General features: G+C 41.0%; 4 protein-coding genes across 8 annotated transcripts in view; 2 read left to right on the forward strand and 2 right to left on the reverse strand.

Moving 5' to 3' along the window:
* LOC105566686 overlaps positions 1–24,456 on the reverse strand; it is a 141,206-nt gene that overhangs the window by 79,793 nt on the left and 36,957 nt on the right. For 2 of the 3 annotated variants that reach the window (XM_012020890.1, XM_012020889.1), the window contains exon 3: positions 1,050–1,191. In XM_012020890.1, the coding sequence (XP_011876280.1) occupies positions 1,062–1,191 (130 nt within the window). In that variant the 3' untranslated portion in view covers positions 1,050–1,061. Of the gene's footprint in view, positions 1–1,049; positions 1,192–6,449; positions 6,579–24,456 lie in introns of those variants that run through there. The other variant, XM_012020891.1, reaches the window with a different exon arrangement.
* Positions 4,381–23,946, reverse strand: LOC105566687 (SUMO-activating enzyme subunit 1). Its single transcript, XM_012020892.1, has 7 exons — positions 23,935–23,946; positions 6,241–6,423; positions 5,801–5,972; positions 5,468–5,724; positions 4,958–5,142; positions 4,751–4,883; positions 4,381–4,674 (listed from the first exon to the last, which is right to left on the reverse strand). Exons 2-7 carry the CDS (start codon positions 6,333–6,335, stop codon positions 4,512–4,514), a joined length of 1,005 nt encoding a protein of 334 aa, XP_011876282.1. The 5' UTR covers positions 6,336–6,423; positions 23,935–23,946; the 3' UTR covers positions 4,381–4,511.
* On the forward strand, positions 9,457–14,081 carry LOC105566684 (protein C12orf4 homolog). Of its 3 annotated transcripts, none has more exons than XM_012020886.1 (10): positions 9,457–9,690; positions 11,247–11,768; positions 11,974–12,195; positions 12,296–12,499; positions 12,624–12,739; positions 12,845–12,981; positions 13,061–13,181; positions 13,246–13,364; positions 13,455–13,580; positions 13,669–14,081. In XM_012020886.1, the coding sequence occupies exons 1-10, from the start codon at positions 9,659–9,661 to the stop codon at positions 13,780–13,782; spliced, it is 1,713 nt and encodes a 570-aa protein (XP_011876276.1). In that variant the 5' UTR covers positions 9,457–9,658; the 3' UTR covers positions 13,783–14,081. The 3 variants fall into 3 exon arrangements, with proteins under 3 accessions (XP_011876276.1, XP_011876277.1, XP_011876278.1); XM_012020887.1 differs by having other exon boundaries at positions 9,457–9,589; XM_012020888.1 differs by lacking the exon at positions 9,457–9,690 and adding an exon at positions 9,709–9,792.
* Positions 14,456–18,282, forward strand: LOC105566683 (leucine-rich repeat neuronal protein 1-like). Its single transcript, XM_012020885.1, has 5 exons — positions 14,456–14,855; positions 14,992–15,369; positions 15,759–16,115; positions 16,432–17,033; positions 17,508–18,282. The coding sequence occupies exons 2-5, from the start codon at positions 15,310–15,312 to the stop codon at positions 17,800–17,802; spliced, it is 1,314 nt and encodes a 437-aa protein (XP_011876275.1). The 5' UTR covers positions 14,456–14,855; positions 14,992–15,309; the 3' UTR covers positions 17,803–18,282.

The raw sequence follows: 24,456 nt of genomic DNA on the forward strand, positions 1-24,456 counted from the left end.
ATCGACATCGACCGGCGTTGCACTGACACGTTCGCCGAATCTTTGATTTATCATGCGCTCAGTTGCAAGCTGTTACATGAACCAATGCTTTTTCCGCCTCCACAAATCAAGTGCATTCAGAGCCGCCAGGAGATCATTACGCTTGGTTACACGCGCAATTCCATTCAGGTACACGTCGCGAAGGAAAGTTCCTTTCGCGTAAGACTACGCCGTTTCCGTCTGCCGTCCCGTGCGGGAGGAGACGGGGTGACCGGCTACGAAATTAATTGCAACGGCCGCGTCTTAATTGATAACGAAGGGCATTAAGATTTCGTGTAATGCCCGCAGCGGGGGCGAAGAAAAGGATAGACGGGACGAATAAAGGAGCAAGGAGGAAGAGGATGAAGAGGAGGAGGCGAAGGAGCAGGAGGATCCTCGACGTCGAGAAGCCCAGACTAACGGCCGGTTGCGGAAGGGGAGGTGAAATAATGCCGGGCGCGAGAAGCCGTATTTGCATTAGCTATTCGTTTGACCCTAAAAACTGCCTGAATTGCACCGATGGCTGCTCGTAAAGCCCCGGCAATATCGCGGCGAATCGCGCTCCTCGGGCGTGCTCGAAATCCGAAACTCGGAAGCCGCTGCAGCGGCTCGAGCGAAATTAATGTCGCGACCTGGAGGCGCAGCCCCCCTTCCCGAGTAGCTCGGAAACTCCAGGAAGAAACGTCGGTTATTGCGGACGAGCTTTGCAGCAGCCGGGCAGCGCGACGCGTTCATATTCAGCCCGTGAGAAACGGCGACGATCCTCGCGCATATTTATTTTCCACGTGTCCTAACGTCGCACGCAAACCACACGTGATTACGCTAAGAGAGAACAAATATTCTTTACCGCGATTGATGCGCGAGAGATTTTGCGAACAGCACGAGAAAAAGGAGCTCCTCGTATAATCGAAGACGCCCGCGATAAAATGTTAAAGACGGACGCAGGGCGGAGTCAATAAGTCATAGAGCGAACGGTGAACACGCTCGTACTGTCGCTGCTTGTGAATTAATCAGGAAAAAAGGCGACTCACCGTCACGTGCCGCTACCGGGCGATCGTAGACGTCGCAGGACATCGATCCTTTCGCCGATCGCGTGTCCACCGCCGTCGACGGTTACAACCATGACGAATATAACTCTCGGCGCACAATGTATCGGACTTTATGAGTGCCCACCTAGAAAAGGAAGAAAGAAGCGGCGATGAGGGTTAGCTACGGACAGACGAGAACGAACTTGAGGGAGGGGGCGGAAAGCAATGGGGAGCACTCAGATTTTATTACGTTATTTTGTTAATGCAGCGAGCGGGAAGAAAGGTAGAACGAGAGAGAAAGGTGGCCCACGCGCCTCGAATGTCCGACCACGAAAAATATTATGTCCCTCGGTCAGAAAACGAGCCATGAAATCTTTTTATGCCCTTCGCGTTCTGCGACGCCACCCCCGTAGAATTTCACCTATGCGCCTTCCTCGCCGAGGCGTCACGAGTCGCTTCGAGCAACGCGAAGTAATGGAATACCGTGGCGCATATAAGGACGTCTGACAATCGCCGGTATAATAGGAAACTGGTACAAAGAAAATTTTTCATCTTCTTTTTATTATTTTATTTGGCCGCCACGAGTGTCCCTTTAACGACAGGAACAATAGGAAGAAAATATTAAAAATTTGTAAAACTTGAATTGCAAAATCGAATAGAAATTGCATAAATATAATTTTCATAGTCAAGGAATCAATTTTTTTACGCGACATTATTTTTATATTTAGTTATTAAAATTAAAACTCGGTCTTTTCCCATCAGATATGACGCTTTAATTCTACACGTGAGGTAACTTTGCCCCGAACATTTCTCTTGGGCAATCGCGCTATCAAAATGCACGGTTCCTTTTTTTAAGCAGCAGCAGCGGCGGCAGCGGCGACGGCGGGCCACGTACAAACAAGGTTAATAAAGAAAGCGCGGCACAGCGCCGACAATAAGATACTGATAAGCGGAAAACATGTTACGGCACGGTATAAATAGAAACCGCTACCGGCAAAAGAAGCCGTAAGCAGTTGCCGCACGTACGCAATTTTTGCCGCAGCGACAATGCTTTTCCGCGACTCGTGGACTTTTTGCTTGAACGTCGCGTCCACACACGGGGATTTAAAAGCTCCCGTCCAACGATAACGTCAGGATTTAATGTCGCATTTCCGGCGCCGTAAGAAGAAAACGGTATCGCGCGTAAATTTCACTAACAACGCTAAACGCTACGCTAGCGTCAGCATCGGCTTCGATTAACTTCAGATCGAAGTTAAGATTTTAACTTAAAATGGCCCGAGGGTCATCGCGTTTCTCGATAAGGGCGTGAAAGACGACGTACGTCTTGTCAATAAATGCGCCCGGTGGTATTTCAACAGCGGCAATAATTTTCGTCGCGTCATAAATCAACGCGCGGGTACGATGTACGAAGGACGCACCCCTCGGAAATCTTTTCGCACGGAGTGTCGGATGAGTCTCCGGGATGTGACACCACCCCGTTCCCCACACGTTTCTAATAACACTTCTAATCAAATCATTCCCAGCGTTTTCAAGACCGCTGGAAAAGATGCTTCATATTTATTGTTATACTTAACATATATAATAATATTATTAACATTTACGTTACGCAATTTATTAAATATATTAAATATATTATTCATTAATTAATAATATATAATATAGTTAATACAGATAATAAATTGCGTAATGTAAACAATTCTGTTATATCACGCAATTAACTGTAAGGCAATTACTGTAGAACGTGAAGCGCTTAAAACGCAAATAAGTTATAACTTGGGAATATAAGTGAAATCATAATGTGCTGTGGGGAGACTCTAGTTTGTCTAGCATTCCTGAAGGTGTACGTGTCATATCGATTCCACAGGGGGTATGTATAACGACGGTAGCCTCAGTAAATTCCTTGCATGAGTCACCGGGAGTACCACTACGTCTCCTACTCCGCTTAGAGTCAGATAATAATCACGCGATCACATAAACCGTGAACGTACTTGTATATTTTTTAACAGTACTTTATGCATTTCCGCATAAAACTCGTGATACACGTCGAACGAATGCTTTCCGCCGGAAAGCACGCGTCGTTGTTGAATTCGTAATAAAACTCTGTACGAAGAAGCGAATGGAGATACATCGTTCACTTTGACATATCAGATAACTCTTTAAATGAAACAAACGGCCGATGTAATCCATCATATCGTAATCCAATTTCTCGAGTAATCCGCGTGAAGCTGCATTAATGAGAAATTAAAGGGTCTACCTAATCCCGATAGAACGAAGTAAATTCGACGCGGTGATCGCGAATTTCAAGCGACGTCATACTATTAAATTTACATGAATCGCCAGTCGATGCGATTCGCCGCGCCCGTCGAAATGCGACGGCAAATCCGTCACGAACTACCATCAACCCTCCGATGGTCGCCGCTCGCGTTAGCATCTTATGCCAACAAAATGTCAAATTAGAGGAGCGTTTACGTGTCGCGTCCCGGCTAATGGTTTCCCGACGAGCACGAAATAAAACGTCGCGCGAGATAATTCGACAGCCGTGAACGCACGTGGCCGCATCGTTAAGAAACACGTCATGTATACCTGCGACGGGAGAGTCGAGCGAAGCGGTTTACATGCCTACCCTTGCATTTACATACCGCGGTGATAGCCTCGATGCGCAACGACATCGTATACACGGGAAAAGACGATACATCATAATTCCGAGTTGAAGATCGAATCAATCACTTTGCCCGCGCGCGTGTACATGTGTGCAAAATAACGTAACACACATGTATGCCCGCGTACTTTGTCGAATATGTGTAATCTTGCATAAAGGAAAGCAGTGAAAGTAAATGATACAGTAATAATTCATACCGAAGGCAGATTAATGTATCATGTCATTGCCATTACTGCGCGATAAAATTTTTTACAATACCGTACATATCCGTACGAATTAAACGATCGCGAAAGCAAATTATAAGTTTCCACGAAAATTTCGGGAAAATAGGATGCGCACGTGTGGAATATATTCCCTTGAAAATAATATCGGTGAGCCGATAAAGCATAACGAGGCATACCCTAATCGCGGCTCCCCTTTCAATTTTTCAATCCCCGTTTTACGTTTCGCGACGCGTTTTCCACCCGACAGCGCACGGAAAAAATCCACAAAGCGAGCTTGAAATTGCCTTGACGGAAGTGAGTCATATACGTGCGCAAAGCATTTCGTATTTTCTGTACTCACGTATAAAATACATTAGACAGATAAAATAAATGTGTGCATGTGTGACGCAATGGATATTAAATTCATAATAGTAATTATTACCATGTGAGGAAAGAAATTTTATTTTTAAAATAAGTGGTGACAAAATATATTCTTGTAATATTTTACGTACAAAAAGGAGGGATAAATAGGGAAACATAATATTCAATGTATCACAGAGTATTAAAGTAGAAAATTTTTAGTATACTCAGCTCTACACACGTTTAATAACCCAATTTCAAAATAACTCCGCATGATGTGGCTGGATTAAATGTAAATAAATTATTGAGTGGAGCATGTTTCTGCGATGCCGCCTTGATAATTTCTTGAGCCATTACGCCACCGACGATAGAGCAAACTGGACTGAGTTGCGCATACAAATCGCTTCTGCGGTCACAAAAATATTGTTATAGATATAAATTTTTTGGTTGATTGATTTACATGCCAAATGTATCATACATACTCCACTAGGTGGTCTATCTTGTCCCCCAACTCATATTTTTTAATAATTACAGAAGCTTCATTTTTCAGGTTCTCACAACCTCTTTCACTAGGCATTGGGTCTTCGCCATATTTTTCGCGGTAATTCAGCAGTACTAGAAAAAAAAGTTACTACCTAGAATATCCTCTAGTGTGAATTCTTACTTTAAAATGTTCTTACTTTACATACTTAGCATCATATAGTAGATTTCTTCCTCCCTAACTAAAGACGTTTTTGGAGCATTTAGAATAAACTCAAACGGTACAAAATTATCCGTGCGCTTTTCATTAACTATCATGGTTTCAATCTTTTCTTTGCCCACGGGTTCGCCACTTTCTTTCAGTATTATCACTTTCTTTGTTTTCGGCACATCCCTGGAAGATTTCCCACGATTCATTTATGACAGATCCGTTCTTAATAGAGACCAGTCCCCTATTATGAGGTAGATCCTCCTAATGTGAGATAGCAGAGTTTCTACTAAATTAATTGGCATCATCAGTTGGTTTCACCATGAATTTATTGCTCTTGGAGTGAAATCTATTTAGTGGCAAATTGATTCTTAGATCGTGTAATCATTACGAAAAAAAAAGTTGTGATTGAATTTGGACGTTGGAAACCTACTATCTCATATTGAGTTCTATCTCATAATAGAGAACTTTTCTCTACGTTCATCAAATTCATAAATAAATATATACGCACTCTACATATTCGTGTTCCTGCAAGTCTATGAATACATAACCAATTGCGCCCCACACATCCCCGGCAAAGAATTTGACCTTTTGATTTCTGCACGCTCTATTGACTCTTTTCAGCTGTGTGATAGTACAGTGCATGGCACACACCACATCAAACTGCCCAAAATATTCGTCAGGCTTATCGTCAACCTTGCCCGAGTCTGCGCTAATATTAACCATGGGATTCAGGTTCTGCGCTCGCAGCAATGACGCTTCAGCTTTCTGTAAGTATATAATTATTTCAGTGCACGATTACTTGCGCAACGAGATAATACGCAATCTGCCATTTAACATTTACATTCTTTCCAATATCTTCTTTAGGTATAAAGAACTGCGAGCATCTGTCTAGCTCAGTTACACTTCTATGGTCCAAAAACGTAACACTCTTAACTCCAGCTAGAATAACATTCTTAGCAATTTCCGCCCCGAAGCCATCCAGTCCTATCAAGAGAACTTTCGCAGCTCGCAATCTGTGACCAGTATAGAGAACAGTCAAGAAAACAATGGTGTTTCAACTAACAAAAGTTCTGCACAAACTACGCCAAAATAATTCTGTAGATGTACATTATGAAGTATACATGTATGTAAAGCATGCATGCAACTAGGAAATAGCGAAGAAAGACAAACCACGTCTATTCCAAGAATCTTTTTATAGCCGTATCACTTGTATCGTATTCGTAATTCGCAATTTCGTAAAACGCCGGTATCTTTAAGAGTCAGGTTATGTACGAGATTTACCGTTTTTGCGAGTCCAAGCCCCACAGACGAAGTTGCCGGTCATACAACTCGGCTTCGTGATCCGTCAGCTCTTCCGTCTGCTTGTGGTCCAGCATCGTTCAGAAGTCGTTTATATTTATCACTGCAAAATACTCAATCTCCGCAAAGAACGCGGCATGTAATCAATATGGCGCCCAAACTCGCCTGTGCCGCCTGTGCGGCGTGCACTTACACCATTGGGTCTGTTCTTTATAGCTGTCACGGCCTGGTGTTCCTGTAGAGAACCTCTAATCAGAGTCTGGCCAACAGAGTTGTCCGCCATGTTTAGTCAAGAGTGATCCTCGAACGCGATACGTCCTCTGTGGACATCGAAAACGTGGACATAAACTACGTAGCCAATGGCCACGTTTGGACTAAGCGAATAACACAGATATGCACGTTTTGATTGTGTTCCGTGCTACGTGCATGAAATGTTATTGATTTTTCGTTATGTGAGCAAACAGACCAACTTGTAGAGACCTTCCACCACCTCCGCCGAATTTTTCTCAGCGGTCTTCTTTACTTTGCAATAATTATTTTTACATTTTTATCATTTATTATTTTAAACATGTAATATTAATAATATGTAATATTATTAATCTATAAATTTACCCTTGTAATTTTATTTTTCGTTTGCACATTAATAAAAAATGTTATACAATAGGCACAGCCACATGTGTAGCACCGTGTAACATTTTCTATTAATACTTTACATTGTAAGAGTTATGTATGTATTATTGTAAGCATATCACATGTTCATATGCAATTTTATATCATATTGTACATATTTTTATTACACATATATTATGGGTGCTTTCCAGCAAGAGACACAGATTGATACAGCATAATACAGAGAATTATTTTATTCATATTTAATAATGGCAAACAATAAAGATAAAGCGATTCACTGTATTACACAGTGTCGCCTGTGTATGTTGCTGGAAAGCACCCTATGATTTTAGTTTCGCTATGTAACTTTCCTCTCTTTTTATATTTTTATATATATTTCAAAATAAATTGTGAAAAAATCAAATTATAAAATATAAAAACACAATTTTATTGCAAACAAAAGAGGACCGCCGATAAGAATTTAGCGGGAGTGGTGGAGGGCCTCTACAAATTAGTCTGTCTTTATCGCATAAAAATTTAATTCAAATCTAAAAGACAGGCATCATTTCATTTATAACCAGAAAAATGCACACGGCACGAGTCAATATAATAAAATATATAGACAACCAAGTTTATCGAGAACAATGTATTACAAATTTTATCGGTAAAAAGAGTACCTGCAAATGTGGTGGTAAACAAATTTTTATATTTAGCACTTATACGTAGAATTTATATTTCAGCATTTTACTTTTTATTCCACTGCCGTATATACGTTTCATGATGAGGGCATACGTACTCAATGTAGACATCTGCGGGATGCCAAACGAAGAAGATTGGTTTTTGGCTCGTGTCGCTGCGTTGATTTTTCGCCGAGTTATAGCGTTTTAAAAATCGGGCGCGCGCGCACCATTCATGAATGAAGGCCGCGCGAATTTTACGCGAGTAGTACGCGGGCGTACTACGTCTCCAAAAAACTGGCATAAAAACATACGAGACACACGTGTTCGACAGTAAACACCGCCGCGCCAGGCACCGCGCGAGACGCCGCATATACATACGCGTCGTCTGCTGCTGCTGCTGTCTCGGGATTAAGATCGCGAGTCGATATAATCGCCCATATCTTCGCACAGAAAAATGGTAAGAAGATGATCCTGGTCTCACTGGAAAGCTAAGATTTCAGCGCTTCTAACGAGATAAAAATCACTTATCTCGTATAATTAGTTTACGAGATTTCATTAATTAATTACAAAAATAAATTTGATTTTGTCCCGAGATCGAGATCACGAGTCGATATAATCGTCCATATCTTCGCACAGAAAAATCGTAGCAAGATGATCTTGGTCTCGTTGGAAAGCTAAGATTTCAGCGCTTCTAACGAGATAAGAATCGCTTATCTCGGATCATTAGTTTATGAGGCATTATTAATCAATTTCGAGAAAATTGATTTTGTCCCAAGATATTGTTGATTAATTCCGAAAATAAAATTGATTTTGTTTCGAAATGGAAATTGTGAATTAATCTTTCGACTGGAATCGGCGGGGGTGGTAAAGGGCCTCTACAAGGTTAATTTGTTTTAATCGGATAACGTTTTAAATCAAATCTAAAAGACGCATTATTTCATTTATAAAAATGCATTCTTTATTTTTACAAGAATGCGATCGTAATGATTATCCGATGCAAATAGAGCAATCTTGTACAAAAGAAAATGTTTAAATAATTTTGGCTAACTTTTAAATTAATAAATATTTAATTAATATTATCTGGGTCGCTCACAAAAAACTTTAATCACACTTCATAATTCTTCATGCAAAATACAACCGATTCTATATAAAAATTTTGTTTAATTGTTCTATTCCTCGGCTAAATGACGTCTAATTGTAAGACGTTTTTAAGTCGTCCTTTAGACATCCGTGTTGTTTCGGTAGTTACAAATAAACGAATGACTCACAAATCTTTTAAATTACACTTTAAACATTTTCATACGGAATACAAATGATTGCATATAGTAGTTATTTAAAAATACGTTTCTTTCCGGTTGTGTGAGCGAATAGTTGATTGGCTACACATTTCTCAGAACAAGAACTTGGGAACTTGGACCGTGACGGGGACTAGCGCCGTGAACACAGGCCTTAAGGCGAGCGCTCACGGGTCGTCGAAGGGGGCGCGCGGAATTTCGCACGGTATCGGAAAACGGCCAAGGGAACAGTGACGATAGAGGACCGGGCGGGAGTCGAACGGCACGCGTGACAGAACGAGACTAGAGACTCTCTAATCAGAGTCTGGCGATAAGGAAGCACGCTATGATTTTCATCTTAAATATGCTATTTTAAAGATATCACCGTTTTTATTGTTTTATGCAATGTTAAATATATTGTTTTAGCAAATTTATTTTAATTTATTTACTTTGTATTGTTTCATTAATATAGATAAAATTAGTAACTTTAGTTGTTCAATACAAAGCAATAGATTAGATTGGATTAATGTAGATGATAATGTAATACTCTAGTGCATTCTTATAGACTCGCCAATCAGATCCACTTTCCATAAAGCCGATCTTAATGTGTTTTCTGAACGCAATCATCAGTTATGATGAAGAGATAGAGAGAGGGAAAGAGAAAAAGAGGAGGATGGGCGGTGAAGGCAAGGGGGATAGGGCGTTAAAATATTGTTGATAGTAGATAGTGTGTTCACAAAATTACCAGAAAGACGTGAGAAAAAAACGGTAGCTATTTTAAATTAACATAAAATATCTATATTTAAAAGAATCGTGTCAAATCACATCATCTGTCCGATGATCGTGCGAGAAATCCCTGTGTGTGCAAGGTAACTGAGGTTATGTTCGTTAACAAATTGACAGAAAGTTGATCGAAATACACAATAATTGGATAAAACGTATCAATGTTAGTAGTATAACGAGCGTCATGAGTAAGTACGTGAACTTACACCCGTTAACATAGCGTAAATCTACTCTTCTTTATTTTTATAGTATTAATTTGTTTAAAAAAGGGGGAAATGTTTATTAAATGATTAAAAACTGGATAGAAAGAGTCTTGAAAGAGACAAAATGTATAAATGTAAAAATAATAAATTAACCGAAGCCAATAGAGCATTCAGCATACCGTCGACAACATTGTGACAGTATCTGAAAAGTAAAATATCTAAACTCTCTAGAGTCACTCTCTTCGTCTTTTGTTATCTAAACTCTATTTTTGGGTTGTCCCTTTAAATTAATCTTACTTTAAACAAGGATATAAGAGCCCAGAGAGAATGTTAGTGTCTAAATGATTTTAATTTCTAAATTTATTGCGAAAAATTTACCTCAGCCAGGGTTTAAACTTGGACCTCTCTCTTACTAAGGCGCAATCTTACTTAATTTTTTTGGTTTTCTGCAAAGACTATTCCTTTTTTCCTGACAGACAAATTATAATGGAGCATCTTATCCAAGACGTTTGTGGAAATATTCTTTCAATTATTGTAGGATATATAGTTTATAACTTTCTCAAATTTTTTTAATTTTCTTCCTTTATTACATATGTAAGAAATCTATTTAAAGAAGTAATTCTGATTCGACTATAAATTTTGACATATTATTATTTCAATAAATTATAGGTATTTGTCTGAATTAATCTACGGAGTAAACTAAATCAGTGGCATGAGCTTGTTTACTGTGCGGTGGTCAACATTTTGATGTTTATTATGTTTACACCACAGCTCGTACTAGCGCCCTCGTAAATCGATAAAGCAGAAGCAATCGAATATCTAAACATATAAAAAGAAATTTTGCTCTATTTTATCGTTAAAATTATAATTAAAAATTCGCACTCGACAACGTATGTGTTTGAACTAAAATTGAAAAATAAATTATCCTGATAAAAAAAACTGTCATTTCGAATAGCAAAAGTACGCGATGCTTACGTTCTGCTGATATTTAAAAAATTTTCTAACATGACAAGCATATTATCACGTTGATTCGATTTAGATAGTATTCGAGGGTACTAGGCAGGCGTTCAAATTTGTAGTGAATTAAAAAATAATTGGCTGCCGCTATCCTTGAAATAAATATAGACAATAAACATAATCGAAAGCTGCTACTGAGAATTATCTTTGCCCTCTTAACCCGAATGTTGTGAAAGCTGACCTTGGCGGGATAAATGTACTTCTTTTCATGTCTTGTAATATCTGTGTACATGTCGATAAGAGCTAATTATGTAGAATTTATTACTCTAATCGCGGTTATTAACCATACGATTGCTTCACTGTACTACTTAGGATGTATCATTTTGCGTATCTACTTCTCATAAATATAAGTTTATTACAAAATTCAGAAATATGACAAATAAAGAAATCAATAAGTAATAAATAAACAAATATTATTAAAGACGAATAAAGCAGAAGATGAATAATACAGAAGAGGAATACGTTGAGAAAACGTTCGTCTACAAGTTTCCAACATGTACCACGGATCAAGAATACACATTGGAAATTCCGTTAAAAATACCGTATCACGGCTCCATAAAAGAGTTGATGCATCGTATAATGTCATCGTTCAAACTACCATGTTACGTGGAATCGGATTTATTGGAAGCCTTGCAACGTAATATCAAGGAGCTTACTCTACAGTTTCATGACGAAAAGGCGGAGAGGCTGATCGAGGCTGCCAAAGCGGGCAGTTTGGATTTAGAAGACATAATTAAGAATTGGGAGAAAATATACAAGCAGAAGACAGTAGAATATTCCGATCCCATTGGGACCACAGATGAGGAATTGTTTGCTGCGGCATATCACAGATTAGTGCATTCTCCGTCTTTAGAACCAATTTTGCAAGCAGAACATAAATTTGGAAGGGATGTGACTGAAGTAATTGAAGAAAGAGATACCTGCTATGAAGCTCTCACGCAAAAGTTAGTTCTTTTTTTATTTCTCTTGTATATATTCAAAAAATATCAATTATGAAAAGTACCAAGTTATATAAGAAATATAAATTTTCCACTTAGAAATCTGACAGTCTGTTTATTTCTCTTATCTATCTTATTTTGATGAAAAGATAAGTAATAGACGAAGGAAATATCAATTTACAGGAAGAATAATTGTACGTTCAAATTTCAGACAAACTAACGAGATGCGCGTTGCCGTTGAGGCCCTCGAAGCAGGATCTACCGAAAAGTCCATAAACGCCATGGCTGGTCGTCACTTCGAGGAGCAAAGCCTAATGCAGGGTTATTGGGGATCCAAAATTGACGCTTTACGATTAGATCAACGACGGCAGTACCGAAATTGGATCATGAGGCTGCTCGAGGAGCAACAGACCAGTATGGTATCCACGCCAATGTAGGTTTTCTTTTTCGCGCTTCGATAATTAGTTTATAGCGAGAAAATTAAAAACTCATCGAGACAAAAGGGAAATGTATTGTGTGTTCTCACGACATAGGGGTTCACCTATGGTGCCGCAGCCGCCGTTGCGTCCGGCTTTAGACAAATTCGTTCATAGCGAGGAGAAGCAAACGACAGATTATCCCCTGTTAGAAGAGAGCTTCACCATACATTTGGGATCACAGATGAAACAAATGCACAACATACGCATACTGACGGGAGACGTACTTGATTTTTGTCGTACGAAAAATAGCGAGTCCGGGTACGTCTAATAATTTTCATCAAAGCATTGTGAATCAATGTTTTAATATCTCTAACAACGTACATTTTTCCCCTTTACCGATTGCACAAATATATTAAAATATATTAAAACATATTAAATTTAGGATGGATCCAACGCCGCAAAGATTGCAAACAGCATTAGGACTCTACTCGAACGATCTCTGTGGATTAGTCCTCCTAAGCGACAATCATTTAGGCAGTTATTCTGGAATAACGAAAGGTACTTTCTACACTCTAATAAATTACGGCAATAATTTTTAAATTATTTTATTACTAATGCATTATACATTTCTTATAAACTTGATTATATACTGTACCATTGCAGAATTATGCTCGATATGTCAATTAACCACGGAATTCCATTTTCTGCCTATCGATGAGCAATTGGAAAAGATTCGGGATGATGTGAAGGACGCGGTTGCCTGGAGGCTTTCGCACTATCGGGAAGGAAGCGATCCTCATGTAGGCATTAGTATGAAAAGTTTAATTTGACAAACGATTGACAATATAGCGACATGCAAGGTATACGTGTTGTTTGCAGGCGAAAAAATCCACGACGAGCAAGAGCCTGCAAACAGGCGATGTTTTTATCACGAGGCATTCTAATCTGGCGCAAGTTCACGTGGTCTTCCACATGGTAGTGAATGATTCCCTGAGATCCGGTAAATAATTGCAGTTATAAATTTTCCGCGTAATACAGAGTTAAATGCACGATATTAATTTTAGGCGATATCAATTCGAGACATCCCGCTATTCTGGGATTGCGAAACATTTTAAAGACGGCGTGTTGCAACGATGTGACGACATTGACAATACCCGTGCTGCTCGTTCACGAAATGTCAGAGGTAACCTATCGCTTGGATAATTCAGGCGGATAATTTTTAGATAATTAGGTGAAAAATACAAATAACGTCTACATCAACGTGCCGCCGTAGGATATGACGGTCGCTTGGTGCACAAAACGGGCCGAGCTAGTCTTCAAGTGCGTGAAAGGCTTCATGATCGAGATGGCCTCTTGGGGTGGAGCCGAGTTGAAAAATCTGCAGTTTCTCGTACCGAAAGTGAGTCCCGCGATAACCGTAATCTGCCGTCGAAATGTAAGAAGGAAAAAGATTACGCTCACGCTGATATCGTTGTTATCGTTTACAGGGAATGTCGGAGGAGGTGTTTGGAACATTAGCCACAATGTTGCCTAGCATATTTCGAGTATCGAATCCGCTAGTTTTCAAGGCCACCAGCACCCCGCAAACTCCGAAAAAGTGAACGACTATTCTTGCCTCTGTTATCGCAGCGTACGTTCGAAACTATATTTATTGCTGCTGTATCGCGCATATGCAGCTACAATTAATCGCAGCGAGTGCGAAAAAAGATATAGCTCTGTGAACAAACGTCTGGCTCTTAATGAGTTTTTTGTTTATGTTACTTTCACACGATTGATTTCTCACCGAGTTGGGCCGATATTCGCAATGTTAAAAAACTTTTCCACCACATATCCTGAGATTTATTCAATGTTGCAATTTCTCTGTTTTTAATGTTGATAAATAAAATATTAACACGCAGTTTACACTTTATCTCTTCACCTGAATTAATTTCTCAAGACTGCAATATTAACCTAATAATTAATTATGTCTAAACGTGAAACTTAATAATAATGCATACTTTTATTATCACAAATTTTTATCTTCATAATTGTGACGCTCTAAAAATAATATTTATGCATAGATTAATTTATAATCAGCTTTTAATCTTTAAAGAATAACATCTAATCTTTAAGATTATACAGCTTTGAAAATAACGCATAATTTTACACCGATAATTGCGACGTTAATTGCGATGAGATGCATGAGCAACATTATCGCCGTTAGGCGCGCGGCAACGGAGAGCGAGGTTTATCGCTCTTAGCCTGTATTTTTATTCTCCGAAGCATGGCAGGGTAGATATGTTAACGTTTGTCGGGCGTGAGTCTCATCGCGAGCGGTAACGTTAACTCGTCACATTCTAACGCTCCATAAATCTCACGAGCGCGGAGATATCGACGTTCAATAATTGAAAAAATATGCGCGATTAATTGTGGCGGAAAAAAACAATCGCTAACCGAGGACCGGGACGAATTTACGGTGAGCGCGACTCGCGTAATCGCCGGTTTATCGGAGAGAGCGGTGCGTTAGCCTCGGCGATTCTGAACTTCTGACCGGGGACGGATTAAATTAACGCTGCGACTGTCGCGCGGCGCCGACTGCTTCACTTTATTTAAAAAAAAAATACATTTGTCAGTATACGTGAATTCGATCATGTTCAAACCTTTATATTGATTTATAGCTACCAACGAATCACAGGTAAATGTAGCTAGATGTAACTTGAGCCACGTCAACTGAATTACATACTCGTGGAATTTCGTTATCGAGTTGTACTGGAATGCAAAGTGAAAACATCTCTATCGATATTTTATTAATGTGATGCTACAATTTCCAGATCAGATAGCGAGGAAAATTCACGTCGGAAAAGTGGAAAATCGCCGTTTCGGAGCAACGCGAATTAGCCAGAGGCGTGTGTGTTGCCGATCAAAGTGCTTAACAATGCAATTAGCTCTTCTACCCCCCTCTTAATTCGGCACTGCAATCTGAGAGTGCCGCGGATGAATTCGTTGCCATTCCATCGGATCGCGGTGCGGGAAGCATAGTTCGCGCTACGTGGTCCTGGTGCGATCAGTCGATCGGTAATCGATCGGGTGCATCGGGAGATCGGATCGCTCTAAAAATCGCCTAGTCTAGATAACCGTCACCTGGCACGATGTGGTTCGGATCGTACACGTTTCTCGTCATCGTTGTTTCGCTCGTCTCGGCGAAAGCGGTGGGTTGATTTTTAATTTCGCGGTAGTAACGAAATTCTTTCGGGATTTTGAATTAGATGAGTGGTTCGTGAGCGAACGTTTCACAATTTTCCGGGACGTCCGACGATACTTCTGTCATTTGTGTCACGAATATCAGTTTCCGGTCAAGTATCATCAGTTTATCGCTTTCTTAAATTTCGTCCTTTTCTCGCGGGAACAATTATCTTCTCGCGATGTAAACTCGCATTCTAAAATTATATTTCGTGAAAGTCTCTACCGTTTCTTATTTTCGACATAAACATGTGTGCGAAACTTTATTAAACTAACGAGATGTTGATTTCAATATTGTTTCAAGTCCCGTTTTGAACGCTCGCGTGTTCGGGTAAATAAAAGGGGGTTTGCGTTGCAGATCGACCTCTCATTTCGGAAACTGAAGAAGGAGGATTTCTTCGTGAGAGTGCAGACGCTGATCAATCTGCGGGAAGTGACAGACCTCAATCTGAGGGGGAACGAATTCGACAGTTTTCTGGACTGCTCTACCAATCTGGAGACGCTGAGAACGCTGGACCTGTCTCAGAATCACCTTCAGCGATTTTTCTTCCTGTGCAAGGAGGAATACAATCTGCAAGCGCTAAACGTGAGCCACAATAAACTGGAATACATCGACGATAATGCTCTCAACGACCGGATACCGAAACTGAAGATACTAGATCTTTCCTTCAACAAGCTCACTGTCGTCAACGAGACCATGTTGCAACACCTAACGGTAACTTTATGGAAATTTCTAATCTTCTTCTAAGGAAACCTTTTGGAATATTCTCATTATCCGTGAAGAAACCTGTCATTCTCAGCCCAGGGGTCACAATTCTGTATCTTGCAACATAGTGAAAATGCTAAAAATGAGCGGCTTTGTCTCTTTTTTAAGGGGACAGTTAGAAAGAGACGAAACTACTCACTTTTAGCATTTTTACTATAGCGTAAGATACAGAATTGACCGCCGGAAACAGACCCTGTATTTTTACCGCTTCGCACACATTTATTTCTACAAGATAAATCACACAATTCGGGAAATTTTCTTTCAGATTCTCGAGTATTTGTCTTTGTCCTGTAATCCCATAGGGGATGGGATACACGAAGGCGCGTTTTGGACTTTAAGGGCATTGAAACACCTCGACTTGAGAAACGTATCCGCGCCGTACTTTTCGCCGGATTTCTTCAAAACCTTGACGAACTTGTCGACTTTGGACCTATCCTGGAACCCAATCAGCGCGATACCTCTCTTACCGATAAATGTACAGAAGTTGGACTTGTCCGGCACGCAAGTGATAAGCCTCGAAAACTTGTATCTACCGCAGTTACGAGAACTGCGGCTGAACCACATGCCGAACTTGACATCGCTGGCGCTCAACGATCTCGAGAACCTGACCAGCCTAGAGACGTTATCGTTGATCGGTTGCAAACAGCTGACCCAGCTTGGCCTTTGGTCGCAGATCGGCATCGTGCTGCCACGATTGCAGCGCCTTTCGATAAAAGATTGCGCTCTGGAGACCCTGGGTGTCGAGCTACGTCCCTTGATGCAACGGACACCCGTTGTCGAATTGGAGAACAATCCTTGGAAGTGCGACTGCAAGCTCGAATGGATTGGCCTGTTGAATTCGACCAGGAACCTTAGTCGGGACATTAGGTAAGATATCGACGAAGACGTTACTCTCAGCTGGTACGAGTCGCTGCCGATATCGATTAAGAGCACAACAAATTAAAGTTTTGAATATCCGCTTTCCTGAATTTATTTCGCGAGACTTTATTTTTGTAATATTTCTTTAAAAAAATATCGTAAATGTCTCGTCTACTTGTTGATAAAAATATGTTGTAAAATTATATGGCGGCAATACTCGTGGTCACGCACTGTTCGTCAAGCTTCGGCTTTATCTCTTTAGATGTCTCGAGAATTTCCACGTCAAGAGAAATTCCTATTATCACGAGAACATTTTGTTAATGATAAATTCGATCCTTTTATAACGATATATTATCAAGTCCCTTATCTCAAGGTGATGGAAAAAGACGGGAATATTGTAACTGCCGCCGAATTTCTAACTATATTTTATCGCTGAAAAATCCCGCGAATATAATCGAGCACTTTGTTAAACTTGTATGACAGATGCCTCGCGCCGGACCGGCACCATGCCAAGCTCCTGGCTGAAATACCGAGCTACGAGCTGCAATGCGAGTACGACTCGTCGGTCATCTATCCGGTCCTATGGACGGGCCTCTCGATATTGATCGTGGCCGTGATCGTCGCCGCGGTCTTGGTTCTCCTCAAACGGCCAATAAGCCACTGGGGCTTCAAGGGAAGGAACGGGGATACCGTCACGTACAAAAACGTCGTGGAGTCGAACAATGATCTGGTCCGAATATTGGCGGAGTCCGAGACGCACGAGCGCAACGAAGAATGAAGCCAAATTGAAATTGGAAAGAGAAAGAACAACACAGACGAGTGGACGGGAAAATCGTCGGGCTAACAGCAGACGTTTCAGCGAGACTTTTTTTTCGAAAAGCTTTGTTGTAACGGTTACTTTGTAATAACGTAGCGTAATTGCGATAACCACACGCGGAAGTCGTCCCAGAAGATTGCCCTGTTATTTTTTTTCACATTGACGGAATATGTCGGTTCGCAGGATGTAAATAGGAACAAAAGTTGATTTAAGTAAATGATGTGAAAATCAGGTCTTCGGTAGGAAAATGTCTCAAGTATTGTGTAATAATTGCATTATTTAAAAGAAGAAAATTTCACAATGATCGCATTAAGGTGATTCGCCAAAACGCAGCTGTTTTGTTGACTTATTATTTAGAAATGCATTGTGCAAATATTTATCAATATTTGATAAAAGTTCTCCATCTCTGCATACGTTGTTCGAAATATGTAGGTACGCATAATCCACACTGAAAAAAATTTCTGGTTGAATATGGACGAATCAGATAATTCCTTTAGGATTTACCAGAATTCCTTTAGGATTTACCAGAATTTCTGTAGGATTACAGGAATTCTGGTAAATCCTAAAGGAATTATCTGATTCGTCCATATTCAACCAGAAATTTTTTCAGTGCAGCATTCCAAGTTTCATCCAGATTTCGTCACATAATTTGCTAAATATTTTCCTATCGGGGATTCCTTTGAAACATGTAAAATATTTGTAAGGATAAGATTGAAATTATTGAAAATTGCAATCAGTCTCGGAGCTGATTTCTATGCCGATAGAAGACGAATTGTCGCGTAACATATCAAAGTGAATTATGATCGATCTCCCATGCCTCGTGAACTCGAATGATCAACTGTTCGAGTACTCGAAGTGCAATTCCCAGTGTCCGACAATAAAAACTGAAACTTCTGTGGTCGAATAAAACGTCCGTGCCTCCTTTTTTCTGTCGGTAAGAATCGGCACGTTTTGAAAACCCCTTTACCTTTGTTCCACGCGGCGCGTCCGTTGCCGTGGCACAAAAGAAAAGCGGATACAAAGAACGCAATGGCTCATTTGCCCTGAATGACGGCAAGATCCTCTCTTCCGCGTAACGACGCGGCAACGCGTGGCCGTACGCACGAATTATCGTGCGTGGCATCTTGAGAAACGCGCACGCAACTAATTGAAATGCTACGAGATTCCGCCAGAACGGGTTCCGTTGCCGGTAACCTTCCGATTGACGGGCAAAAGGAGCCTTTTTCACAGTCGAAGTCAACCCTGAATGCGAGCCCCGACGTTACCGTCTTCGAAAAATAATAAAAGATATTTCTCGAGTATCGTTCGCTCTAGAAAACAGATTTATTAATAATCGAGGCCTAAAACCTCTCGAGTCTACCGCGAAACGTAAGAAGGAAATTACGCTTTGTGGGCTCACCGATGGCCCATATAACCCGTACGGTACATCAAAGAGAAATATTCTTAATCACGCTCGCGGTCTACGTTAATGCTTATTTCAACGTAACGATCCGTTGTTGCGTCACAATGACGACGATCCCGCTCACGTCCCGTCAGATCTTTCCAGTATGCACTGGCCGATATACCGGTCGTTGATGAAACGTTAAAGTGTAGGGCGTAACGCGTTCCGTTCCAAGAAGGGGCGCAATATTGGCGTGTTATGCGATGAGCCAGCAAATGGTGCTATGAAGATCGTCAGTTTACGTGACGTGTACCGTGATCGCGTGCGATGTAGCGATCAGCCTTTGTATCGAAGTATGATCTTCCTATGGGAGAACCTATTGGGTTACGCCCGAGCAGAAAGAGAGAGCCCCCCCCCCACGGGCGAGGATGTCGTATTACCGGGGGAGTCACAACACGCAAAGAGAGGAGTGCAAGAAATCACTGAGGAGGAGATGCGCCGCGCCTCCCGTCGAACGGAAGCCCGCGATTACAATAACTCTCCACGTTGGGTTTACACGCCCGTAAGTATGCGCTTCTCCACTTAATTCTACAGCGACACGCCTTTTTTCCCGCATACGCGAACCACACGTAGAATCTACCTGTTTGTTCCTGACATCACTTCATCGCTATAAATTTATTTGTTTCCCTTTATACTTTCTTTTTATTGTTCAATTATCTTTTTATTATCTTGTCGTTGCGAAGGAATTTGCGTAACTGCCCGGATAGGAAGTTTCGTTGCTTTTTAAAAGACATAACACGATTTTGAATTGTACCAAAATTCCCGTAAAAGTTTCAATTAAAAAAAATGTTTCTTTATACGCAGCGGTTTGCACCACTATTTCACGTATTAGCTCGGTTTATCTGAAAAATCACATTTGTCTCGGACTTAATTCAGTCTCTATTAACGAGAAAAACATCGCTGCTCTCCGAACACGTACGGTATATCTTTTTATACACCGGAACATCAATTTGAACTGGCGAGAACTCCGCACCATTTTCCAGCCGGAGTGCGAGTAAAGCGATTGAACATTGCGGAATATTTTTTCCACCGTACCGTACCGGAGAGCGGGCATGGACCACGGGGAACGAGGGGTAGATTTCGATGCCGGGAGGGGGAGGAGGAATGAACGAACGATAGAGGTTCTACGCTCCTCACGGTGTCGAATGTCCGTAATTCGAGATTCCGTGCAAGCCAATTTGGCGAGAGCCGGTGGAAAAATAATACACCGCCTACCAGCACACGAGACAGATCGCGAGAGCGTGCGGAGGCGAATTTTAACGGTCAATGCGAAACACGTGGGCAGACCATGTCGGGGAATATCGTGTTTCGGGCCCGCGGAGAAGATTCTATCCCCGGGTCTTAAGACGCCCGGATAACCGCTGCAGTGGCGTCTTGTTGGAAAAACAGCGTGGGCGATATTGCTCGTGCCCGATGACGGCCCGGGGATACTCGCTCCCGAGTATTTAGCCAAGCGATATATATCGACACCTAGGGACAACCAATATCCCTCTGCGCTTGAGAACCAAACGGATTTGTATAAGCATTTTGTCGAGTAGATCCAGCACCAACAGACCGTGTCAAATTCAATTTTTACCTCGCTCAAATTGTAACAGATATCGCGAACTACATTCAGAGGAAAGTCCCCTATTATGAGATAGGCTCCTAATACGATACAGCGGAGTTTCCGCTAAATTAATAGGCATCGTCTGTTGGTTCCATCATGAATTTATTGCCCCTGGAGTGAAATCTGTTTAGTGGAAAATTGGTTGTTGGATCGTGTAATCGTTGCGAAAAAAAATTTGTGATTGCATTTGGACGTTGGAAGCCTATTATCGCACACATAAGAATCCTATCTCATAACAGGGGACTTTCCTCTATTTAATAAAATATTAATGTTTTAATATATGAAAAATATGTCTCATGCATGAAGCATGCTTCTAATTTAATCACCATTTATCAAGGCGCTCCGCACGCCGTACCGATGTAAGCGTGGTGCACGCATGTGGTTTTACCCTTTTTTAATATATATATATATACGTACACGTGAACGTAAGTTTTTCTGAACAACAGGAAAATTTCCCGAGACATGCACTTCGTTAATCAAGCGCGGCCGACTTGGCGCTCGGCGAAACATATTTTTGTAACAGCCCTCTACATTACGATTCGTTAAGCCAGCGTCTGCATTAACTAAGCTAATCCCTTAATTACGTTCCTCTTATTTCTCCTCGCTTCTTCTCTCCCGCCCTTCCGGCGGCGACTCTCACGCTTCCTACATCATCCTTCACTCGGTAATTAAAGAATTTGATGAAGTCCCGCGGCGTGTATACGCGGAAAAAAACCACGGGCTGCGAGCGTACACCCGTAAACAGGTAACTTTCGCACGCGTTATACCGCATGATATACAGCAACAATTACTTTCAAGTCCCCGCATAAATATCGCGCTTAATATCACACCGAATCAATTAACGTAATCAACGAATAATTATCGATCGCGAGAAAGAGCTTTATTTCGCACGTTCGATAATAGGATATTATACGATGCAGTAGACATGCGGGATGATTTTGATTACATAGAATTTAATGAGAAATTTTCAATTTATGCGCCAACCGCATCTCGCAACAGCGTTGTCGCCAAATAATTGACGCGACCCTCTTCAGCGACTCATCGACGATGCCTGACGACACGCGTGACAGGGTCTTACCATATCAATATACGTAACGGACATCTGTCTTCGTTACACGTTAAACCGTATTGCACTTACGGCCCGTGTCCAAACGCACGTTTTGCGCGTCGCGTCGACCGAAAACGGCCGCCGCATGCCGCGGAGCGCCCGCCGATTTTCGCCGGCAGGGTTTTATCTGATTAAACCGACGTAGAAACATGGGGTTATACGTGTAAGCTCTCCGGGCCCGTCTATGGGGAGAGGCCGAACAAATGAATAATGAAAATAAAACCCTGGTGATGCTATCGGTAAGCACCACGGGATTACGTACGCATCAGCGCGCCCGCGATGAACTTATATTATGGAACCCCCCATATACGAGCTGCACACTACACACGCGTTAATGCGCGCGTGTTAGTGCGTGAATGAGCGAGCGAGTGCGTGCGGACAGCTAAAGAAAAGCAGAAGGCTTTTCGCACGTAAGAGTTCGACAAGTTTCTCGCGGGATGAGGATTTAAATAGTAAATCAGGACCTCTCGTTACCCCACCCGTTACACATTTACATATAACGCAACGATTTGTTACTAAAAGGGAAACTTCATTTTTTATTTATAAATATATATATATAAGAAGAGCGAGAGACTTTGTTCGCGCACCGCGTGTCAAAGTTACTCGGTGAAATAATTGGTTTGAAGTTTCTAAGCTCTAACGCCTGATGAAACTATTCACTCAAAAAATATCTTACTAACACAGGTAGATTCCTACACGGATTTTCTTTTAAAATTTACCCTGAAAATTATGTAATCGTGGGACAACGTGGCATTTTAAACAACTTTATGTTTATTATTTATCGCACGAGAGCGTGCGACACGGAGAGTGAGATAGGGAGATGGGGGTGGAAGGGGGCCACGGGCCTCGCGAGCGTTCGCTCTATATCAGTCAGTCGTATTTGAGAATAAATACGTATAGCACCGAACTGTTGTGTCTCCTTTATTTCGTATGGCTCAACTTTATAAGAGTTTTTTGAAATTTGACCATTCTGGAAAGTTTAGGTTCCATGGCCAAATATTTATCATTCACATTGGATAAAAATAAATTTCGGCACCGTAGCTAGAACAATCTTTGTAAGGAATCTAACTGTCTATGTGTCACAATCAAACGTTATAATGGATGGGCGCCACAGAAAGACTTTTCTTCCTAACATTCGCTAACACTCTTACGAAAAAGTAACGAAACAATTACTAGAAAATTACTGTATATCAGTAATTACATCATTAGAAATTACTAGAAAATTACTGTATATCAGTAATTGAATCATTAGAAATTTCGCTTTTCCGTAATGGCAGTTTAGATAGAAAGTCTGTTTCTGTTATTTAAATTGAAATACAAACCATATGCGATTTCGCAATATTGGCTATTCATTTATATATCATAGTTATTTTTTCGTACCTAGAAAATGTTTGCTGCAGTTGCGAGATCGTTTTTTTCAGTGTTACTAATCCTATTCACTGTATTTATTTCCGTTGTCTTGTCATATTAACAAGGTAAAATAAGATGTGACGGATAGTGAGAAACAAGGTGAAATATGACAATGATCTAGGCTCGTAGGGCACTCGTTCCCGTGGTGTGTATAGGTATTTTGAATGGTCGTCGGATGAAAGAAAGGCTGTACTGTGGGGTGTAAGTGTCACGGCCGTAATAGTTGCCAAATGTGCTCGTCGGGACACACCGATTATGCCAAGGTGTGAACTTACAAGCGTAGCCAATAGCCGATCGTGGACACAAAGGAGGAGCCCCAAGACCAAGCCGCTTACGATCAATACCTCGATCTTTCGATCTCGTCCCGTGCGACTGAACGTCCATCCGCCGCAGCACAATAGTGAATGGACGAAATACGCTCGTCGAGTGTAAAAATACTGACCGGCTACTTTCCTAACTTCTGAAACGGGCTAAAGATCTAAACGTGACTGTATAATTCATGAACCAAGACGTTGGATTAACAAATACCCATGTCCTCTCTTATAAATTCTTTCGATTCTTAACATTTCGCCTCTGGAGCTCTCAGGCAAATGAAAAATTGCATTCGGGAGAAAAATTGTATCAAATTGTTCCCCCGAAAAGCGAAAATCTACGGAGATTGTGTTTATGACACAAGATACCACCTTGAGAACAGTCAGTTAAAAAAATAGTTTAGTTTAGAGAAAATTAAAATTTCGTTATCTTGAACTTCAGAATGAGAACGTAAATAATATGATCTTTGCCTATTTCATAAGCAAACGAAGAAAATGCGGAGGACTGTTCGCTAATCCTGGAATTCGGCGTTAGTCACGTCCGTTTCTTTTCACTTTTACAAGGGTCCCAAAACCACGAGGATCCCTAATTACGACTCAAATATCGTTACAGGAAAAAGTCTACAGAATATCCTTCCCATCTCATAATTTACTATTTTTTTTTGTCTCTTGTCCAAATTCTCAGCCTGGGACGCAACGGACCTATCCTTGCGCAGGTTTTACACAAACCGCACATGTT

This window comes from Vollenhovia emeryi, unplaced genomic scaffold (genome assembly GCF_000949405.1).
Source record: "Vollenhovia emeryi isolate VEMERY1.0 unplaced genomic scaffold, V.emery_V1.0 DF939143.1, whole genome shotgun sequence".
NCBI lineage: Eukaryota > Metazoa > Arthropoda > Insecta > Hymenoptera > Formicidae > Vollenhovia > Vollenhovia emeryi.